Below are 24,242 nucleotides of genomic sequence, written 5' to 3' on the forward strand. Positions count from 1 at the left end.
TTGTATGTTTTAGTTGTACGGCTAGTTTAGCACGGAGTCAGTCTATGCATCCGTGTTGCACGGTGCAGTGAACAAAATGGCCTAATAAATAGAACTATGGGGATTCAAGTCACCCAAAAGCCTGAAGGCTGCGCCCCAACTCTGACAGCCCTTGGTAGGTGTCAGGAATGGAGAGAATTAGAACATAGATAGTGATGCAGGAGATGAAGGAGTAATTGCACTCCATCTACGTACCAGGTTAGGTAAAAATGTTACGCTGACATGGTCCAATTCTTGCTGTATCATTCTCTTCTGTTGAGAATCAGCAGGGTTTCATGTGAGCGATGAAACACAGAATCTGAAACATTTCATCTACTGTATGTGGATGGAGAATTATAAACAACTTCTGCCGTGAGAGATGGGTATCTGGCACAGCTGGTTAACACCACCTTGTTGTTTTGAATTTTACAATAATAAAATAACACAATATCATAATCGCACAATATCAAAAACTCCTGTCATCCTATGGGTTAGAGAAAAATAAACATTGCAATCGTGAGAACTGGGCGGTGCAGTGTATGGGTGTGAGCGTGTGTGCATGTGTTTGTGTGTGTGTGTGTGTGTGTGAGAGAGAAAAAGAAGAGGAAACCTTTCTGATCCTCAATTATAATTATCTCGCTCTAATGACCCTTTTGCATGCCTCTGATTGGCTGGTGATATATAGGGCGCCTAGAAGTATCATTCGATTGGCTTGCAATTGCTAGTCATCCAACTTGTTGCACCTGACCTGGGCGACCATTCATCTGCATCCCACTGACATTATCAGCTCATTACAGCTTCAGCAGCTGATTGACTCTCCCTTGATTACATCTGAGGAGGCTCGCTGGTCGATTTATGATGATTGAATGGGCATTCACTGATTGGGGAAGTTAGCAGGTGCTAATGCTTTGTGGGATAAACATAATCATTAGTGGATGTGTGCGACTAAGGGAGGGACATTTCCTGAGTGCTCAATTTAATCTCCTTTATAGAGCGAGCGAGCGAGCGAAAGAGAAAGTTTGTCTGCAGGAAGTCCAGAGAGAAGTAAACACAGTAATTAAATCTTATCTGGTAGTTTGCGGAGTAGTCAAGAACCAATCGGCGTCCTGATGGGATTCGAGTATACTCAAGACGTCAAGAGACAACTTTGAGAAAAGTGAAAACCAAGGAAACTACATTCTCAAGTTAAAAGCAAACACGAGTACCATTACGGGTGGAAACCTGTCCAAAACCATTTATTTTAAAGAAATGAAAAAGAAAGAGCTTGTGACTAAATACTAATACTAAAAACTACAAGGATCCATTGGAATAATATACATTGGGAATACAGGTATTTCCTGTAAAGCTTTTGAACAACAACAAGATGTCTGCCCGTCTGCAACAACATGAATGTCATATCTCAGTATAATAATGTAATAATGTAAACTATAGTCTTAGTAAAATGTAATAAAAGTAAACTAGATACCACATGGATACTCTCCTTTCCAAACTCACAACCTGCTGAGCCACCGGTGTCATGTCATTAGTCCGGCAGCTCATTGTTCCAATGCTGCATTGGTCCAACTCGCGCATACTAACCCTAAGCCACGGGTTAGTCCTAACCGGCCACAGGTTAGTCTTAACCGGCTACGTATGCCGAAGCCACGGGTTAGTCTTAACCGACTAACGGGATGTTACCAGCACCAACCAACCAACAGGCATGGAGCTGTTTTACTGTAAGTTCTCATTCTCCTAATGGCTTGGCAGAGCTACAGTATAATGCATCTGTGAAAAGTGGAAACAACAGGGCCCTATACTGCCCCAGGTAGATCCAAGACAAAGTCTAAATGGAGTGTCACCACAGAACAAGCTTTTAAAGAGCAAAGCACCCATGATGAGATTTGTTGTTTGCGCCCAGAGTCTTTGGATTCATTAAAGGCTCGTTGGGAGGTGGATATTGGAGAGGAGATAACTGAGGAGGTTTGGGATACAATTCTACATCGGGTACATGGGTCCTCTATTTGTGCGAGGCATGCTCTTATTCAATGTAAATTACTACACCGTGTCTACTACACCAAGGCCAGGTTGTCTAGAATATATAACGATGTGTCTCCTGAGTGTGATAGATGTCGGCAGGCTCCCGCAGACCTCATCCATACGTTCTGGCTCTGCCCTTCTCTGCACAAATATTGGACCGATATCTTCAATTCCTTATCAAAGATAGTCGGGCAAAGAGTGGAGCCCACACCTTTGGGGGCCCTGTTTGGTGTTTTTCCCTCAATACCGTCGCTCTCCAAACCAGAGAGGGATGTTTTGGCCTTTGTCACTTTGTTAGCTAGGAGACTAATTCTGACCAACTGGAAATCGCCCACTTCCCCTTCTCACACTCATTGGGTTAGGGACACCTTGTACTGTGTAAAACTGGAGAAGATTAGACACTCCTTGAATGGTTCTTCCGATAGGTTTGGGAGGATATGGGGTCCATTCTTTCAATTCATTCAGAATTTGAATCCATCTCTGCTTGGGGATGAGTGAGGTCTGCTGGACTTTTGTTTTAAAAGTAGCTTATACTGTGATTGGATTGTATGGATTGTATTGGATTGGATTATGGATGTATCATGTACCTGTGTTTATTTTTATTTTTATATAGGATGTTGTGTACTGTTGTTTTGTCTGTTTTTGTCTGCCTTTTATTTTTCAACTTTTACTGATCTTGTATTTAAGTTTGTTTGTCTTGTTTTCTGTTGTCCTTTTTCTTTGGGGTGAAAATTCAATGTGTTTACTCTTTTATGTCATACTTGTGGGGTTTATTTAAGAGAAGCTGTTAATGTTAATTATTCTTTTTCAAACTCTATCTCAATAATGCTTCTGTGAAAAAAACCAATAAACAAAGTTATATAAAAAAATAAAAAAAAGAGCAAAGCACCCAAGTGTCCGTTAGGGTTGTAGAACAGAATGGATGAATGCACTCATTCTTGGCCTATGCTTGGCGTATAAAGTGGCAGTATCCATTTCTTTCTTGAAATGTTTTTAATCATTTGCACTGCACAATTTTGTTATTATTATTAATAATAATAATAATAATATTAATTATTCATAATAATAATGTGCATCCTTTTTTATGTTTATGCTTTATTAGAGAAATAGCTCAAATTAAGCTAAATAATTATGTAACCCCATAAGTATGACCAAAATGTTCTTGAAGGCTTTCTTTCCGACCCTTTTGTGTTTCGGTCCAGGCCCATCTCTAAGGATTAATCTGCAAAGAGCACTATTAATTAGCTGATGTAAAACATTCTCACTGCCATGCCCATCGGGTTTATTGGTAATCAGATCTGTAAAGAGCAGTCGGTAGCAATCTCATCAAATAAACACGATGCCATAAACAAGAAAAGCAAAAGTGGTTCTTTTAAAAGAGCTTGTTTAGTGGACAGCGTGGTTTGAATACAGATGATAGAACATAGTAGAGCTCCTAGCCAAGCAAGCCTCGTCTTTTTACATTCCATTGCTTTCTGATAATTTGTACAATGAAAATGTATGAGGGGAAGATGATTAATGTAATAGGCAGAGATAAAAAGCATCCATTTTGATTTGCTGGCATCATTTCCAGGAATTCTCTCATCCCTGCTGAGATGAAGTGCCTCTCTGGGATATCTCATGAATATCTCTGATGCCATTATTGTGTCCCGCACAAATAAAACTCAAGCTGGTGCCTTATTTTTGCAATCAAGTGTTTTTTATGAAGCATGACCAGCACAAGAGCAAAAAGAACATGCAAGACAAACATGAAAGTGTTGGCATTCGCTCCATTGCACCAACAAATGTGATCTGTTTTTGGAATTGCTCTACAACTCTATAGTACCTTTATTCAAAGAACCTTACAATGTGCATTACAAGGGATTTTTGTTTGCTAAACAAAGAGCGGGAGGACAAATAACTATCTTTGCAACTTTTTTGTGGTTATTGACTAAAAAACATGGTCAAACCACATAGTTTGACTATCAACAACAACAAGGCAACAAAGGACAGTGACAGTCTAGTCTATTGTTGAGAAAACATGCTGCTATTTTGTCCCAAAGTGACAAAAAATTATGTTTCAAAAAAGCTTTATATCCAGTATAACATGTATTTAACGCAATGGGACATAGCTCTGTTTACTAAATGCGGTATACATCCTCCAACTGTATATTCTTTCGCTTTCCCCATTTCTAACTTTCAACGCATCTTTGATGTATTTACAAACTCAAACTTAAATATGAAACAGACAGTCTACTACATTTACCAAATGGAAATGCATGTATTTTCTGACCAGAAACAGGGATGAAACATATCCCCACCGGCCAAATAAATGACCAGAGGAGTAATATCAAACGTGGTGGCCCTGAGCAAATCCAACTCTTGCAAGATATATTTGGAGCTGTAGTATGAAAGTATGAAAATCCTTCTCAAATCTTACCCCCAGAATTCAGTTTTCAGAGACAAACTTTTACAACCTGTAGTCCTAAATCTGCCAGTCAAGCGATGCCTGATTTTCATAATAATAATTTCATAATGATATGAAATACAATATAAAAAGGACCATCTATAGATGCTGCGTTTGGTCACAAATTGTAGAATAAGCTGTCTCTGTGTTAGGGTCTGCTCTATCATTGCCATGTTTGAATCTCACTTGAAAGCCAATACCATATATCCCATTGTGTTTGAGTTCTCACGTTGCCAGACTGTTGCCCCTCCCAATTTTCAAAGGCTTCCGTCATACAGTCCGGATGCTTCCGTCATACAGTCCTACAGGACTGGAGAAACGGAAGCTCTGATCATGAGCAAGCGATGAAGCGGAAGTGAGGCCTCCTCCCTACTTCCTTTTCGTCTTTACAGTCACGCAAATGTATCCTAATATAAATCTAAGTATATATAGCTTGCTGCTTAGCAAGAAATGTAAAAAAAAGAAAGAAAAAAATATTTTAAAATATATTATCGTGAACCAAAATGGATGGTTCCTTAACCGTCTTCCTGCCATTGCCGAAGCCCTTCGGCAATTGAAGCATTAATTTGATATTAACGCTTGCTGCCATTGCCGAAGCCCTTCGGCAATTGCTCTTTTATAGTGCTTATGATTGATCAAGCCATAATGCTACTCACGTTAGCCGGTTAGCTAGCAGTCTTGTTAGCACTGCACTGGATCGTTCATATTAATTCACCGTCGCCATAAGAATCCATTCTATCCGTTTCTTTCAATCGCCTGTATCTCCTATTCCTTGTCCCAGATGGCATTTTTGGTCAAAACAGCGTTTCTTTGACGGCACGAGCCGACGTTGTGGAGTGCTAAAATGTACCGGCATGATTCGATCATGTAAACAAAGGTTGTCTTGGCAACGTAAAGCTGGCAGGGATAAGCTCACTTCCGGTTGAGGCAAAATGTGGCTTTTCAAAATAAGAGCTCAAATTAAAAAAATGCTGGCATGAATTAGGTCCTAATTTCTCAATAAATGGCAGCAGTAAAAGGGTTAAGGTGTAGTTCCAGACTCTATATAGCATTTGAAGATTGTGGAATAGACTTTGTCTGGCTACGCAAGACTATGTTTGAGGCTCCCTGAAGGTCATATTTTCATTGTTTGTTTGTACCATGTATTCTCGTCGTCGTTACTGTGCCCTGTAGCAAAATTATGTTGTGTCTTTGATTTGTTCACTTTTTAATTTGGTATTGTGCAGCACTTTGGTCAGTGTTGTTTGCTTGTAATGGGCTCTATAAATAAAGTGCCTCCTTGACAGGACGACTAACATTTGTCAAGTACACAAGTCAGTTTAAACCAAAGGATAGGTTTCTTTATGGATGAGTCAGCCTCTGACAATGAAATGCAATGCTATGGGGGGGGGGGGGGTTTGAAACAAACCAAGGACAACTTTGACATTTTAGTTTAAGAGATAGAACATACAGCAGTGGAGAGAAGAAGAGAGGAGAGGAGAAAAGAGGATAGAGAGAGAGAAGAGATGGAGAGGAGAGACAGAAAAGGTTGTAAAAGGAAGGATCAATATAGACTCCACCCTCTGCAGATTCATAAAACAGAGGAAAGGAGAGACTGTGAAAGATAGAAGTCATACATACAGATTTTGTAGCGCCAAGGACAGCCTTGCCATTTATCAGTGTGAGTGTACAGTATGTGGGTACGTAGGTACTTTGAGTGGGTATGTACTTGTGCATACATAATACACTAGTGTTGTAGTATTAAAGTCCTTGACTCGTCTCAAGTCCGGTCTCGAGTCCACATTTTCATCTACTCTGTCTCGTCTCGGTCTCGCCCTTAATTTGACTTGGACTCGGTCTGGGAGTCGGACCAAGGGTCTCAGGACACTTACTTGGGACTCTTCCCCCACCGAGACCACTCGAGTCACGAGTCACTACAATGCAATTATACCTATATTATGAGGACCCCATTCACATTAACATTATAATAATTCATTGCATTTTTATAGCGCTTTTCCAAGTGCTCAAAGCGCTTTACAATGGTACATTCATTCAGGTGAAGCGGCGATCGTCCTCACTTCCCACATTCATGGTGGCAAGCTCACACCGACCGACTCATTGGAGGAAATGTAGGGTTCAGTGTCTTGCCCAAGGATACTGTGGACAGGAGGAGCATTGGACGACCTGATCTACCTCCTGAGCCACAGCCACCCTATTATAAGAGTAGCTGGCACTAACGGAGTGTAGCTGATGCACCTGCCTGCTCTCGCAGTGTTTTCTGTACCTATCTGGCCACAACTCGGTCTTGCCTCCCGTCGGTCTTGGCCTTGACTCGGACTTGACCCCCTCCCACACTAGATCTTGACTTGGACTCAACCCCCCTCAGACTTGGTCTAGACTTGGACTCACTTTTGTATGCATTTGGTTAAAATGGGTAGGGTTTAAAAAAAGGCAAGAGCTTGCTCTGGTGCACTGGCCTAAAAGTGGTCCTTAAAAACTGCTAAAACTTCTGAAATGTATGTATGTATGTATGTATGTGTGTATGTATTTAAAAGGGGGGCTTTTATGTAAAAAGACCAGCCCACAATACCTCCATATATTTAAAAAATAATTCAAAATAGGGTTACCAGTGAAGGGCAAACTGCCTATTCACTGGGGACTATGCAAGGCAGAGGCGTTCACCCCCCTGAGTCCAAGTTAGACTAGACCGCATACCTAAACCATGGTCCGAAAATATCGTCTAAAACCCAATGGTAAAAATTGACATTAATAAAACAACCTAAAACCATAAAAGAGTAAAAGTTCACAGCAAGGCCTGGATACCATTTATTTAAGATAAATGAACATAAAAGGGATCAAATTCAACTTCTTTCATTTAAACCAGTGGGTGTTACAGTTTGCAATTTTTGAATCCATCTGTGCTCCATGAGTTTCCGCTGTCCACTGGTCCATCGGACTCCACATTCCAGACCTGAAATGATGAGGTTAGTGATGGGATGGGATTGGAAGTGTGTGTACAGAGTTGTGTGTATGTCTGCTCGTTTGATGTGATATAAATGTTGTTTGAGGCGTGTTTCTAATGTGTGTCCGGTTTCTCCTATATAGTGTTTGTGACATTGTGTGCAGGTGATGATGTAAAGTGATGATGTAAAGTGTGTGTGTGGCCTGATTAAAATGTTCCCTATTGGATGAAATCCTGAAAAACCGAATGATTTGTGATTTGATGATTCCTGCAAAAGTGTGCTTGGGGTGGTAGCTGTGTTTATGGAGTAGTGCGTGTGTGTCTGTGTCCTTAAAATAAGTAGTTAAAGTCAGTAGTTGTTTATGTGTAGGATCTATTGTATGAAAAAATACGGTGGTGTCCAGGAAGTTAATCTCTGTTGGATGAATTATGTGTTTGATGGTTATGGAAGCATGGTGTGTGTTCAAAATCTGTAAAAATGTATCAAACTGTTGTAAGGTGTGTGGCCAGAGCCCTATGATGTCATCTAAAAATCTGAAATACATGGTAGGTTGTAGTGGACACTTTGCCAAGGCCTCTCTCTCCCACTCACTCATGTAAATGTTGGCATAAGCGGGTGCAAATTTCTTGCCCATAGCCGTGCCCTCTATCTGTAAATAGTGTTTGTTATTAAATGTGAAATCATTGCAATTAAGACTAAGTTCTAATAGTTGTAAAATGGCATTGTCTGGTCTAGTGTTGTCCGGGTGTGTCTGGAAGAGATTTCTAACTGCCTGTAAACCAGTGGCTGTATGTATGTTAGTGTAAAGGCTGTCAATGTCTATGGTGAAAATGTATGTGTGTGGTGGCACGGCTATGGGCTTGATTTTTTCCAGGAAATCATATGTGTCTCTTAAATAACTGGCGTGTATGGTGGAGAGGGGGTTGTATGTATGTATGTATGTATACACAGTATGTATGTACTGTATGTATGTATACTACTGTATGTGTGGGTGTGTGAGAGAGTAAGCCTGAGATGACTGCAGACATTATTTAGCCCGATTTCTACTTAATTGCACACCGGTGTTACGCGCCGCAAAAACAACAACAAAAAAACTAATCTAAAAGCTCACAAGACGTGCTGCGGCTGCACAGCACCACGTTGTGCATGAGCTTGTAGATCGGCATGTTTTGAAAAATGTTTGAATATTAGTATATAGAAGCTCACATTGACACCGCATTGAGAATATACCGGCAGACACAGTGGATGAAAGAACATTTTGCTTACATGTGCCTGGGAGACAGAGCAAGGGAAGATAAGTAAAGAAGGAAATGAATAATGAACAAACAAGGCAGTCATAGTCGGGTGACACCAGAGGTATCGCTTATTTTATACCTGCATGCTCACAGCATGACACATCTTTCAACATAGCTCTGTATCCATTATTGTCTTATTAGCTAAACAAATCAACACATTAAGCGAGAAGCCTATTTTCTCTCTCTCTTTTCCCCCTCACTTTGTCTTTTTCCAACGTCCCATGCTCAATTACAAATAGAGGACAGCCATTCAAAGTGATCCATCTTAAGAGAGCGGACAGCCAATCAACGCGACCCGTCTCGAGAGAGGACAGCCAATCAAAGAGATCTGCCTTAAGAGAGGACAGGCAACCTTGAAGCTTTGAAGCCTTGTTTTCTATTTGAGAAGCATTACACACAACTCACATAAAGGCCAACAAGATAAACATTTTGTTTGCCTGTTTCACAATATCTCCAAAAGCTATGAAAGGATATGCATTAAACTTTGTCAGTATTGGGAAAGGAAGCATTTTTTACACTAATTGGCCATAACGGGTTGTGTGGCCAGGATGGGAGTGGGTGCTCAAAAAGGCATGCAACTTCCTAATGGATTCATCCAACACCACAAAAATGTTGGGAAAGGTTTGCCTTGGGCTAAGGAAGAACAGGCACCCATCTGCTCACACCCTGTCACTGCCACTTACTTTTACACTTTTTTTAACGTTTCCAAAGGGGACCTACTGGGATGTCATTGGATTCACTGGTTGAATGAAAAATGAAGAGAAACCCCAGACTAAGCCTAAAACTGCTGTGTTTGCCTGTTGGTTTAAAAGGCCAGGCTATACCCCCGTTTTTTTTCCGTGTCCCCGAAGGGAGCTCTGCGGGGTGTCATTGGATTCTGCTCTGATCCCACTGACTTGTTGTCTGCTGCACCCCCATCCCCCACCCCCCGGCAAACTCGCCCGAAAATGAAGATAAAACCCAGACTAAACCTCAAACTGCTGTGTTTGCTTGTTGGCTTATAGGCCAGGCTGTCTGTATAGCCTCCCAGCCTAAAGGAAAATTTGCTTCAGTGACATCTGGCATCTACCAAGTTAAATCAACGGTGTTAAGAGATAAGACTGTACAAATGTAATAGACCCTAAGGGTCCATTTGGTTACATTTTGTACACTCTCCTTGTATCAATACAAATGGATAACTTAACACTGAGGACATTACTGCGTATCCATCTCAAAAACGATACAGTAGCTCACTTAAATAAATGGTACTTTTAAAAAGATACAGAAACGGTGACAAATAAGGCAGATAAAAGTGTGAGGGATTCTTTTTTTAAGTGTTCTTATCTATTGAGAGTGTGCGTGTTGATCTCCTCTTGCTTTTTCTTTCTATTTTTTAAGATAAGCCCCTTAAATCCTTGTTTTTACAAAACACAGACAGATGGGAAACGCTGTATTTTGGAGATAAATAAAAATGAACAAGTTGGTAATCCTTAAATGTTTTCCTCGGTTGTGCGTCTCCTGCAATATGTTGCTACCATGACAACTGAATTAGGCGGCAGTGGCTCAGGGGTAGAGTGGCCGGCAGAGCAGCTGGACTAATAAAATGTAAAGATATTTTAAAATGTATTTCCGTGAACCGAAATGGCAGATTCCTTGCTCGGATTTCGGGAGGTGTAGTTCCAGATTCTATACACATAGCAATGAATGGCATTCAGAGATTGTGGAATAGTTGTCTGGCTATACGCGCGACTGCCCTGCATGCCGTGGACAAACAAAGAACCTAAGTGAGAATGAGCATGTGATTTATTAAGTTGAAAGGTCAAGCTATAACAGATGTCTACATGAGCAGAGATTAGGCTCAACGAGGAATACATGGATTCTGAGCAGCAGCAGCAGCCTGGTCAGCCACCTGTTCCACCTGCTTCCCTGTGATAATGATGATAATTATTATTATCAGTATTATTCATTCTACTCCTGTAAATGGCCGTGGGCGTGGGCTTTCACTTTTCCTTCACGCACGCACGCACGCACGCACGCACACACGCATGCACTCTACGAACACACACACACACACACACACACACACACACACACCTGACATACCAAAAGTCTGACATAAAAATCACCCATGCTGCTGGATACAAATCACCCATGCTGCGGGTCACAAATCACCCGTGCTGCGGGTCACAAATCACCCATGCTGCGGGTCACAAATCACCCGTGCTGCAGGTTACAAATCACCCATGCTGCGGGTCACAAATCACCCATGCTGCGGGTCACAAATCACCCGTGCTGCAGGTCACAAATCACCCGTGCTGCGGGTCACAAATCACCCATGCTGCGGGTCACAAATCACCCATGCTGCGGGTCACAAATCACCCGTGCTGCGGGTCACAAATCACCCGTGCTGCGGGTCACAAATCATCCGTGCTGCAGGTTACAAATCACCCATGCTGCGGGTCACAAATCACCCGTGCTGCAGATTACAAATCACCCATGCTGCGGGTCACAAATCACCCGTGCTGCGGGTCACAAATCACCCGTGCTGCGGGTCACAAATCACCCGTGCTGCGGGTCACAAATCATCCGTGCTGCAGGTTACAAATCACCCGTGCTGCGGGTCACAAATCACCCGTGCTGCGGGTCACAAATCACCCGTGCTGCGGGTCACAAATCATCCGTGCTGCAGGTCACAAATCACCCGTGCTGCGGGTCACAAATCACCCGTGCTGCGGGTCACAAATCATCCGTGCTGCAGGTCACAAATCACCCGTGCTGCAGGTTACAAATCACCCGTGCTGCGGGTTACAAATCACCCATGCTGCGGGTCACAAATCACCCGTGCTGCAGGTTACAAATCACCCGTGCTGCAGGTTACAAATCACCTGTGCTGCAGGTTACAAATCACCCGTGCTGCAGGTTACAAATCACCCGTGCTGCGGGTCACAAATCATCCGTGCTGCAGGTTACAAATCACCCGTGCTGCGGGTGGGTAAATTCTCCTTCTACAGCACTGCCACCCAAGCGTGGAATGCCCCCGACTCCCGGCCTCAAAAAAATGGCACCAATACATTTTTATTGTCATTACTTTTTATGATGATTTGATTTTGTTGTTACTTTTCATGTCATGATTATGAATTCAATCAAGCGTTGCTATGTTCACCTGTGATGTCTGGCTTAATTGCGAGGCATGAAGAACCGAGAACATGGACTCCGACAGGCCGTTGACGTTGTTGTTCATGCCTGTGATGTCTGGCTTGTGAGGTGTTGTTGTTCATACCTGTGATGTCTGGCTTGTGAGGTGTTGTTGTTCATACCTGTGATGTCTGGCTTGTGAGGTGTTGTTGTTCGTACCTGTGGCTTTCGAGGTGTGGTTCATACCTGTGATGTCTGGCTTGTGAGGCATGAAGAACTGGTAGAAGGTGGGCTCCGACAGGCCCTTGACGTTGCGCGCCGTGATCTCCACCTCGTAGCGAGTGTTCCACTGGAGAGGCTGCAGCATGGCCACGTCGTTTGAACCGGGCACCAGCTTGGTCATCCACTGGTCCTCTTTGTCCTGAAGGGGTGAGAGTGAGACAGAGAGAGAGAGAGAGAGAGAGAGAGAGAGAGACAGAAATAACACTCGCGTCAAATAATTCATACAATCATATACAGTAATTGGAAGATCTAAAGGTCAGAGGTCCTTTGACGGATGACTGTGAGCTTCAGTTCCATTGACCCTCTACCATTACCATATTGCCGAATGTCATGGAAAGCGACAGCACAGAACGGGCAGAACTGCAAAATGTGGCAGAAGAACAAAAAACGGTAGAAAAAACAATAGGGGCCTCCCTCCCTTCAGGCCCCTAATAGTCACGCCTATGGCTCCAGTCCTATGAAATAATATTTTTTTAATGGACGTGTGACGTGTATGTTTAATTGAGACATCATCCAAGCAGCCCTGATTCACTTCAGTAAACATCTTGCCCTCTGTGTTTAATGTGTGGATTCAAATAACCTGTGATGTCTACACACCTATACGTAAACACATTTACTGAAGTAAGCCGTTCCCAGCAGCCTCTCTCTCCCTTCCTTCATGGTCTTTCATGTTTTTGTCAGTGTTTTCTCTTCGTTGACACCTTTGTATGGTCAGGACTGATAGAAACCCAAAAGTGAAGCGTAGCGACAGACAGACAGACAGACAGACAGACAGACAGACAGACAGACAGACTTTTGTGGCCAACAGGCTTCTATTCCTAAAGTCTAAGATACTGATTCTTAAGCACATTAACATCACATTGTGAAGTACCCGTGACGGGGCTGAGCTTTAAAACTGACCATGTATCATTCCGTCTTAATGTGTGTGCATGTGTGCGTGTTCATGTGAGTGTGTGTTCATGTGTGCGCGTGCATACATTCTGTGATTGGTTACCGGCCAGCAAGACACTAAATGTACTTGGGAGGCGGCCTGATCCACTTTTCATGATTTAAACCCTTTATATTTAGTAAACTAATACTTAGCTGACCAGGGTCAGCTCTGTACTGGGCGCCTGCACACTTCATCTACACACTTTCCGAAATTAAATAGGTTCGAACTACGAACTCGTATCCGCTATTTTCGGCGAATGCATGAGAATCCTGCATCTTGACAATATCCTACACGTCAATGATGCTCAAAGGAGCCATGTTTGTTTTGAGACCCAGTGATACGTACCGTCTTGTATTTGACTATGTACTCGACGATAGGCATCCCTCCATCGTCCTGTTTGACCAAGCCCAGCTGGTAGGCCTTGCCCATCCCTCTCTGCCCGTGGACGGCTGGGGGGCTCGGCTCTCCTGAGGAACGGCAGGGGAGGTGAATATGGTTAGGAACATGGAGAAAGGGCAAATAGTTTGTGTGTGTGCGCGCATGTGCACGCCTGCGCAAGTGTGCATGCAGTTGAATTGTATAATCTATAATCCATTATAAACATAACTATAATGCATTATAAGCTGCTTATAAAACTGTATAATAGTGGTTAAATACGCATAAAGCATGCATGAAGTACAAGTTAATAATTGCTGGTCATTCATGGACATTTTGTTTTGGGCAGGTCGATAGTTCCTCCTATGCCCAGCTTTGAGTGTTTGTGTGAACACAAACATTGGCTGGTGATTGGCTGATCACCCCATAGCGATGATTTGATTGGTTGAGCAAAGTACATATTGAAGATAAAAGTGAGGGCAGAAAAGTGAAGATGCCAAAAGTGATTGGGCGGAATGACTTCTGTGATGATTTGTTTGTCTGAGCACAGCATGATGTATGATGATGTATAATGATAAGATAGCCCCTCACTTCACACGAGTGAGATTTCATAATTATAATAAATGGTACACAATACATTATACCGATTACGTATGTCACTATACTGCAAGTGGACATTGGGTTCTTCAAGTAAAAATAGCATTAAAGCTATTCAAGAACACCCAAAATGTTTCTACACCTCCAGGAATATCATCCTTTACTCAAAAAGCCCACTATGACCATTTACAGTGACTAATATTAAAAACAGTTATTATAATGTATTATAACATTATAATCATAATAATTAAGGTCACTTAATGTTTTTGTGTTTTTTCTTTCTTCTTCCGCCAAAAATTGCAGTTCTGACTGAACGGTGCAGTCGGTTTCGCGAAACGCTGTAATCTGGTAGAGGGCCATGCCTGGCCATGACTATGCGAAGCCCGTGACTATTGGCCAAATGGTGGCGCTATAGCACTCAATTGAAAATGCAAACTTTGAACGTGAATATCTCATGTTGCAATGACACTTTGATACACATATGTGTCTCCTCATGCCAAACAACTTTCGTGTTCTGACTTTTGACCTCTGACCTTTAGATCACCCGCCATTTTTAATCATATGAAAAACATTTAAAATGTATCTCCTCCAAGGATCTTTGATCAAAATGCACAAAAACGTCTACACGTGACCTTTGGACGTTTTGGAAGTGTTTATGAGCCAATGAAAATGGCTGGTTTGTGAAAATTCTTCTTTTGTCCCTAATACATGCATGCAGCGTCATAATGCTTTTGCAACTGTACAGTATAGTAGAGGGTCATGCCAAATAGCACTGAAAGCGTACAAAAAGAAGTTTGTACGTGAAAACACACTGTAGTAATGGATAAAGACCAGGACAGTTGTTACCAAAAATACTGCATGATGTTACTGTTTAGAATGAGTCAACTTACTGTGTCTGCATAGCTCAGTCGGTAGAGCTTTCACAGGGTCACTGGTTCAAATGCAGGTAACGACAACTCAGCCTGTGATTCTTATTTGTGCATATTGTTCTTATTGCGTATTGTCTTCTTTCTTGGTACCGCCTAATTGCTGCTTGCAGCTATATTTACTTATTATTTATTATGATCTTGCAAAAATAAAATGTCATGGAATGATGCAGGCGAGTTCAACGGTCAAAAACCAGATTTGTGCGTGATTGTCCCGCATTTCAACGACTTTTCATGCGTCCCGCAAATTGAGACGTTGTCCCAGCATTCTGATTGACAGGCTCCAGTTTTTCATATGTGCGCTTAAAATCTTGGCTTTATCAAACTGGCTGTGAGCAGCGGAGGCTGTCATCACAGAGTGTGTGACACAGGGGAGGGGGCGGTCCGTGTGCTTTCGATGGTGCTGAATGTGCATTACCTGTGTGGACAGACCTGCCTATAGCTGCTGCTGTGATGGAGAAAACTGAGAGACTTGGTGTTGTGATGGACAAAACCTAAAAAGTGCATAGCCTGTGCTGCTATGGTGGACAAGTTTGTTAAGTTTACAATTTACTTCATTATAAGTTGCCTCCAACGCTAACCAATTTTGATTATATTTCTGGTTTTATTTATGTGATCCATTGTCAGGCCTGTAGTGCCTGTGTAATTTCTAAATTGCAGTAGTTGGCTTTGTTAGGAGGAAGATATTTTGATGAAGTAAACATTTCTTTATTGGTTATTGTATTGTTGTAATTCATGCCTTCACAATCAAATCAGAGCCCCTTTGTTGGATGGTTCATGGTCCAGTTGTATTGTTTGTAGGTTGTATTGTCCAGTAAATATTTAATTTAAATGCATTTCTGTTGAGTTTATCATCGAGATAAGGCTCGAGATAAGGCTCGCAGAATCCGTCCCCCGCTTCAAATCCCACCTAAAAACTCACTTTTATAAAGCTGCTTTTAACACCTAAACGTTTTTTAACATTCCCTATTGTTCTTATGTCCTACTGCATTTCTGTACATTGCCTGTTCTTTATTTTTATTATTGTCAACTGTTGTTTATGGTGTGCACTGCATTTGTTCTTATTTTTCTGTAAAGCACTTTGTAACCTCGTTTTGAAAGGTGCTATATAAATAAAGGTTAATTATGATCATAGTCCTATTATGAAACATAACAACATAACATTATTGAATGAAACAGATGGCAAAGCATAGTGATGCTATGCGATGGAGAAGAATAGAAATGTCTAATTGAGGAATAGAAATGTTATTTTTGTTTTCATGTTAACAACATTCACATGTACGACATAACCCCGCACGTGTCCCACATTGTCCCACACAAACACACTCTTTGTCCCACATCTGGTGAGTTGGGATCTGCAGGTCACCCTAGTACTTACGTAAGTAAATGTACTTAAGTTAATTTCCACCACTGCTAATGTCTGGAAGTGTCTGGCATGGCATGCATGCGTGCGTGCGTGCGTGCATGCGTGCGTCTTACGGATGGGTAGCGTCTGGAAGGCTTCCGTGTGGCTGAACTCTCCCTGGCCCTTGCCGTTGACGGCTGCCACCCGGACCTCGTATGTGATGTTGGGCTCCAGACCAATCAGCACCACCGTTGCTGGATAAATGGAGACAGCAATCAGTGTCATGTTGTTCTGACTCTTTGTCTTTCCGAGAAACCCTATACAACCCGGGCCATTTCCTGAGTATGTCTCTCCAAGTACCTGTTCTGTTTTGAGGGGCGCTAGCCCCTCCTATGCCCAACTTTGTGTGTGTGTGTGTGTGTGTGTGTGTGTGTGTGTGTGTGTGTGTGTGTGTGTGTGTGCCCCTTAGCGATGATTTGAATGGCTGAGCATTGTACTAGTTCTGCCTCACTCTGTCCTGTCTGGCCCAGTGTTGTCCTTCAGTTTAACACACCTTAGAACAATGAAGTGTGGGGACAGAGAGGACATCTCTCCACACTGATGAAGGCTGCATAGCCGAAAAGCCTTGGTGTGTGCGACCCACTATACCGTTATTTATTTGACAGAGGGGACATGGAATTTCATATTCCTGGGAATTAAATGGTTTACAAGATAACCAGGTTCAATATACTGTAGATCTTCCATACAGTGTAGTTGGGGAAAAAAAGAAGAAGAAAAAAAGGAAAAGAGGAGGAGAATATAAGCACTCCTTGATTGTGACGTGTCTTCGTTCAGTGTGTTATTACGAAAATAGAAAAAGAGTTATACTGGGTAAAAACAGTGTGGCTCCCATGTGGATCTCGGATGTGCAGATCTATGTTACTTTCAGTCATCTTCATCTATGCCATATAACACTCCAAATCTGGACATGATCGGACCATAATGTTAAGCAGCTTTGGCGGGGGGAAAAATGCGTTGAGGTACTTCCTTTGTGCACAAGAAATTTGGCACCGATTGGATGATTAGCCGCCTACAGACAACACACACAAAATACAATCTTCTAGACCTCTAGGAAAAAGTATGCTGTATATAGTTAATCCAACCACACAACTGTAGTTAATGTCATTGTTTCAAATTCAGAGCCGCCGCTTGCTTTCCTGGTGGAAGAATGTTCTAGACATTTTAATGGTTAAAAAAAAAAAAAAAAAAACATTACAAGCATTGTAATAATTTTTATGTGAGGAATATCTTCCAGTGAAAAAGAGAAAATCTCTCCAGAGATGTTGAAGTTGTGTGAATTTCTGCCTCTGTGGGGGGTATTTATATGCAAATATCCTGGCAATGGCATTGTAAGACTAAACAATAGGACCCAATGATGATGTTTAGGTGAAAAAATGAACAGGAAAACAAATTATTTAAACTCTTTTGATAAAATATAAATGTTGCCCAAAAGCATCTCTGTCTGGGTCTTGCTGGGTTAAGGGATCGCTCCGTTCAACTTGAGGATCTACATTCCTCCCCTCAGTCTCAGCACCAGGTGTAGCGTTGATTCCTTCTGGATGTTGTAGTCAGACAGGGTACGGCCATCTTCCAATTGTTTACCAGCAAAGATCAACCTCTGTTGATCCGGAGGAATTCCTTCTTTATCCTGTATCTTTGCTTTGACGTTCTCAATGTTATCACTTGGTTCAACTTCCAGGGTGATGGTCTTTCCGGTGAGAGTATTCCTCCCCTCAGTCTCAACACCAGGTGGAGCGTGGACTCTTTCTGGATGTTGTAGTCAGAAAGGGTCCGGCCATCTTCTAGTTGTTTACCAGCAAAGATCAACCTCTGCTGGTCAGGAGGAATGCCTTCTTTGTCCTGGATTTTGGCCTTGACGTTCTCAATGTTATCACTTGGTTCAACTTCCAGGGTGATGGTCTTGCCAGTTAGGGTCTTGACGAAGATCTGCATGCCTCCCCTGAGACGTAGCACAAGATGGAGGGTGGATTCTTTCTGGATGTTGTAGTCAGACAGGGTCCGTCCATCTTCCAGCTGTTTGCCAGCAAAAATCAGCCTCTGTTGGTCAGGAGGGATTCCTTCTTTGTCCTGGATTTTGGCCTTGACATTATCGATGGTATCGCTTGGTTCAACTTCCAGGGTGATGGTCTTGCCGGTGAGAGTCTTGACGAAGATCTGCATTCCTCCCCTCAGTCTCAACACCAGGTGGAGGGTGGATTCTTTCTGGATGTTGTAGTCAGAAAGGGTCCGCCCATCTTCCAGTTGTTTTCCAGCAAAGATCAACCTCTGCTGGTCAGGGGGAATGCCTTCTTTGTCCTGTATCTTCGCCTTGACGTTCTCAATGTTATCACTTGGTTCAACCTCCAGGGTGATGGTCTTGCCGGTGAGAGTCTTGACAAAGATCTGCATTCCTCCCCTCAGTCTCAGCACCAGATGTAGCGTTGATTCCTTCTGGATGTTGTAGTCAGACAGGGTGCGGCCATCTTCCAATTGTTTACCAGCAAAGATCAACCTCTGCTGATCGGGAGGAATTCCTTCTTTGTCCTGGATTTTGGCCTTGACATTATCGATGGTATCGCTTGGTTCAACTTCCAGGGTGATGGTCTTTCCGGTGAGAGTCTTGACAAAGATCTGCATTCCTCCCCTCAGTCTCAGCACCAGGTGGAGGGTGGACTCCTTCTGGATGTTGTAGTCAGAAAGGGTGCGGCCATCTTCTAGTTGTTTACCAGCGAAGATCAGCCTCTGCTGGTCAGGAGGAATGCCTTCTTTGTCCTGGATTTTGGCCTTGACGTTATCGATGGTATCGCTCGGTTCAACTTCCAGGGTGATGGTCTTGCCAGTTAGGGTCTTGACAAAGATCTGCATGTTTGTGCAATTTGAGTAGCTACCTTGAACAGCTTAAAAAGTATTGCTTATTATTGCTTAGTATTGCTTGTTATTCCTCAGAAACCTATCGGTTGAAAACACAGCTATGAATGGTGCGGTGTCTGGGATACAATGCATTATATAGGCTGACTTGATGAGGTCATTGCTGATGTCAGCATTACCCAAATATGAAATTACACTTCCGGTTGTGACATTTTTTTTAACCATGCAAATACCCAAATATGGAGATACCTGATGTCATCAGTTTGTCATCATAGCACTGATGTCATTGAGTATGGGAAACCAAATACCCTGATCAGAATAACACTGACAGCTATGAGGTGACGAAAGCTTGCCCAGCTTAGCAACGGTTGCTAAACTATATGGATAATGGTTTGGCATTGGACAATCGCTTTTTGGGGTGGGGCTTATCAAAGGGGTAATTGCGACAGGCCTACCCTTATGCACACAGGCATTAGTACCTACTCTGTATGCCATGTGACGTGGCGTCCCTCCAGTCCGACGAGCCCACCTCCTTGTACTGGACCCGGTAGTGTCCGATGGGAACGCCGCCGTGCGAGTCGGGCTTCATGAAGGTGACGGTGGCCGTGCGCTGGGAGACGGCCGACAGACGTACGCCGTACGGGTTGGACGGCACGTCTAACAAAACACAGAAACAAGAACAGTTTGTCAAAGACGGTGTGCAACGATTAAGCACTTAAAGGGACATTTCACCGCCGGAAGAAAATGCAGTCACTCAATGTTAATAGTATTTGTAGTAGACAACAGTAGCACAATTTGAAATTTGCACTCTATGGCCAGAAAAAACAATGAAGTCTGTGTGTTTGACTAGCGTTTGACTGGATTGTTGAATTACTACAATGACCATAATGCTTTGGTGCACTGCCCCTCCTTGTGGAGAGGGGGAGGTTGCATGGAGGTGTGACCATAGGCATGGAAATGTAGACACCTCATTCGCTGCTGCAATTCATTGGCGTGACATGTATCGCAGGTGGAAGTGCACCCTTATATGGCACATCCCCACCATCCAGTCACTTGACTTGATTCACGTCCCTTCCTTTCATTACGTTCCTTGGCAGTTGGCACCAACGCAGAAGCTTGCCCACACTTGAGAGCATACGCCCAAGAGCCGAAGGAGGCGTCTACCTTTCTATGTCTATGGGTGTACTGTATGTGACAACATGTAGTCCAGGAAGGAAGTGAGACCAGTGACTGACACATATTACACACATAAAAACCCCCAGGAAAGTGTTTCTTGTGTCCTAAACATAATTAAAATAAGATCTGGGTGCAAAAGGGGTGAAGTGGCCCTTTAATGTGTCCGTGCTCATTCATGTCATTCAAGTCTAGTGCATCATGGTGTAACTGGACATTAGCTGCAACAAATAACGTTTTATATGCATAGATTACACAGACTATCAAGATGTTCCACATTCTCTTCGTTTCCTGTTTGTTGAGGCACATTAACTTCAGGGGAGACACGACAGGTATGTCGTTTTGAGTGATGTGATTCAATGTTAAAATTAATTTGATGGGAGGAACAGCATGGCTTTGGGCACTTGGCCCAAGTCAATGCAGGCTAATTTGACAGAGAGGCTTGCAGTTTACAATAAAGAAACCAAAGATACACAGTTGCGTAATCTAACCACACTTGAGTGGCATAGGCCTATAGATCGGAGCAATGTCAACACCATAGACACAAAAACAAAACAAGAAATGACTCAAGTCATTATATATCAGCTTGCATTCCCTTCTCTTGCATATTGTACCTTAGGGGGCTTTTGCAGTGTCTAGTCGTGGTGCGGTGGAGGAGAGGAGAGCGGGTTTAGTGTCCCATTGGCCGTATAGGGCTAGTCTCCCTTTGGCTTAGAGGGCAGCATGAAAATCTCGACACTAGACCACGTGACTAGACTAGAAAGTCTGATCATTGATCAGCTCTGCAAGCTGATAAAAGTACCAAAATCATGGCACTGCCTCTTTAAACACTACATTAGCTCATCTTTTTGCCCAGTAAGTTTCCTGACTAAGCTGTGGCAATTCAATCTCCACTAAAGAAAATTAAACCACACTGTTGTGTATTGGGCTGCTGCGCCACAGTAAATTAGGAAGTACTTCAGTAAATAGTCAACACATATGGTAAATCAGGCAGCAGCCGCAGCACTATTTGAGATTAGGCTATGCTGAAAAGGGGGCTGCAAGCTGTAGTGGAATGTACTGTATCTCCACGGGAATTGCATAAAGGCTAGCGATAGCAGAGAGCTCCAAGGCTACTACATAGCCAAAGGCTGAGCTTGCTTTGAGAGCTCTCTGAATACCTATTTGAAGGTGACCGACTTCAGTCACCCAGTCTTGTACTGAATTGGTGGGTGTCTTGTTAAGAGAGTGGTTGGTTTGTATGTAATGTCCTAGTCTTTTCTTTTTGAGTGGTGCAACAACTCCAAAGAACAGCAATGTCCGTGTTCACCTACAGACTACAGTATGTGTTCACCTATGTGACGTTGGTTAATGAGCCAATGACTATGAGTACCAGTAGGGGCGCTGTTGTTCCAGAAACAGAGAGAGAGAGAGATAGTATTAGTGCTGCACTGTTGCCTGCTAATGAGAGAGAGAGAGAAAGAGGAGAGGGGGGGGGGGGGGTTTCCACCACTCAGTTTACACGGGTGTGATTTTTCATCTACGTTTGTTTACACACAAGGAAAATTCAATACAAAAATAAATACAAAATGTGATTCTAAATGGGGGTCCCTTTTTAGGGTGTTCCTGGGACCACGGACCCTTACAGGCCAGTAACTCAGAGGGTGTACAAATGGCACCAAATGTCTTATTGCGCTTGCAGGTCCATTTGGTTCGATTCCATTTGTGCTGCGGATGTGCCGATATAGGACATTCTTGATGTTTAAAATAGCAATTTTACCGCTAGTCGATACTGTTTATTTACCTTTTGTTGAATCCCCCCTTTGTGCCAGGGAAACAAATACTTCTTCAATACAGGAAATAAATGTTCAGAATATACAGCTTGGCAGGCTGCAGATAACCAACATACCAACATACAGTAGCTGACGCAAAATGTATGCTTATCAACAACAGATAAATATCGATTAATGTCAGTTATATTTGCCTATACAGATATTGACCGATAACTGCATATATCGGCCGATACTGATACATGGTGAGTGTTCGTTTTATGTGGGAACAGGTAACCATTCGTTAGGTCTGTATTGTGACAGGGTTGTAGTGGGCTCACCTGCTTGGGCCAAGATGAATTCCTGGTAGCGTACTCCGATGTTGTTTCGGGCTGTGCAGTTGTAGCGTCCAAAATCTCTGTCAGACATTGGTGTCACCTGCATGCATGGGACCATAACCACAACAACAACAAATAAACCTGAAAAAAGTGATATTGAGTTGAACTTATAGTTCAACCTGGTTGAACTATAAGTTCTATTATACATTTGAGTATACTTATATATATATGAATGAATTACGAACAGAGTACTTTTTACTTAAGTAAAACATGCAAGCACTTTTATCCACCACTGCCTGTGGTACACACTCACCTCTAGCAGGGAGCGGTCCACGGTGTCATGCACGCGCATGTTGGCCATGCCCTCTGCGGAGATGGTGAGACGCTCCCGCCGCCACAGCATGGTGGCCGGCGGGTTGGACATGACCTCACAGCTGATGTTGACCGGGTTGCCCTCCCACGAGTAATAGATGGTGTGGTTGGTCAGGAACTTTGGCATGTCTGCACACAGGGAAAGAACACACGGAGAGAGAGAGAGAATCCTGAATATAAATGATCGTCTTCAGTGTCAGGTTGAATCCTTGTATTGCACATCCTAAACCGGTACGAAATGGGGGAGGGGGGGGGGATCCAATGTAGACTAGTTATTATTTAGTCACAAGCTATTTTTTGTAATTTTATCCCACGATTTTCACCCATTTCTTCACCCAGTCTCAATTGTCTAGTGTCATCCTGAGCGCTACACTCCCTCTGCCAACCTGGGGAGAGCAACGGACTGACCACATGCTTCCTTCTACAGTATGCATGAGGAGTCCAAGTCGTTTCTTTTCACCTATCAGGAGGGAGTTTTCCCGGTTGGACGTAGCACGTGGAAGGAACACGTTATTCTAACCAATTCCTTTCCCCTCCATCAGGCACCCCGGCTGGTCAGGGGGAGGCAGTATATAGAGACCAGGATTACTGCATGTTTTTTGTGAAGGTCCCTACCCTAGGGGACACGGGGAGAACATGCAAACTCCACACAGAAAGGCCCTTTCGCCAACCCCGCCTTCGGGTATGGGCACTGATGGCGCGGAGGAGAGACACGCCCCCAGCAGTACCAGCGGGAATCGAACCCAGGACCTTCTACTGTAGTTGTGAGGCGACAGCGCTACCGACTGCACCACCCTTAGTCACAAGCTCTTAATACTTTTCATTAGTTAAATGTGTATAAAATCCACAGACAGATTTAGCAACTTTTCAAACTGGCGTCTATGAGCAGATAATCCAAAAACATAAAGATGATTAATGGATGACATGAGTGGCAGCAGCGTGCACGTCTCTCTGGCTTCCCCCTGGAGCCCGGTTGGCCCGGCCCGGCTCAGACGGAGAGGTATTACTATTGTTCTATGCTGGCTCACAGGATCCCATTAAAGAGATTGATGGCCAGCTCTCTGTCACACACCCCTGTCCCTCAGTCAGCGGTGACTTAGTAAATGACTTCATTACTTGTGCGTCCTATGGGTGTGTGCGTGCGTGCGTATCTTTAAATGTGTGTGCATTCTGATACTTCTTCTGAGTGCGTATTTATTTTCTGTGTGCGCTTCTGTGTGCTTTGTTCAGTGTTTTTGCTGCCACTGATCACCAGTGGTGGAAAGTAACTAAGTGACTTTTCTTGTAATCACTTCTGGTGCGATATCCATTCAAATCAATATCATGAAAAACAAGGGTAGTGGATATCACACAGAGTGAATTTCAGTTATTTTTGAGGAGCGCTAGCCCCTCCCATATTAAGCTATTAGTGTATATT

General features: G+C 43.1%; 1 protein-coding gene across 1 annotated transcript in view; it reads right to left on the bottom strand.

Moving 5' to 3' along the window:
• The window catches only part of ncam2 (neural cell adhesion molecule 2), a 194,975-nt gene that overhangs the window by 9,218 nt on the left and 161,515 nt on the right, over window positions 1–24,242 (bottom strand). The window contains exons 10-15 of the mRNA XM_083758886.1: window positions 22,767–22,954; window positions 22,457–22,553; window positions 19,678–19,851; window positions 16,422–16,541; window positions 13,390–13,511; window positions 12,078–12,252 (exon numbers count right to left, since the gene is read on the bottom strand). Of these exons, the coding sequence (XP_083615012.1) occupies window positions 12,078–12,252; window positions 13,390–13,511; window positions 16,422–16,541; window positions 19,678–19,851; window positions 22,457–22,553; window positions 22,767–22,954 (876 nt within the window). The remainder of the gene's footprint in view (window positions 1–12,077; window positions 12,253–13,389; window positions 13,512–16,421; window positions 16,542–19,677; window positions 19,852–22,456; window positions 22,554–22,766; window positions 22,955–24,242) is intronic.

The sequence above is a fragment of the Protomyctophum parallelum genome (assembly GCF_964188405.1).
Source record: "Protomyctophum parallelum genome assembly, chromosome: 23".
Lineage (NCBI taxonomy): Eukaryota > Metazoa > Chordata > Actinopteri > Myctophiformes > Myctophidae > Protomyctophum > Protomyctophum parallelum.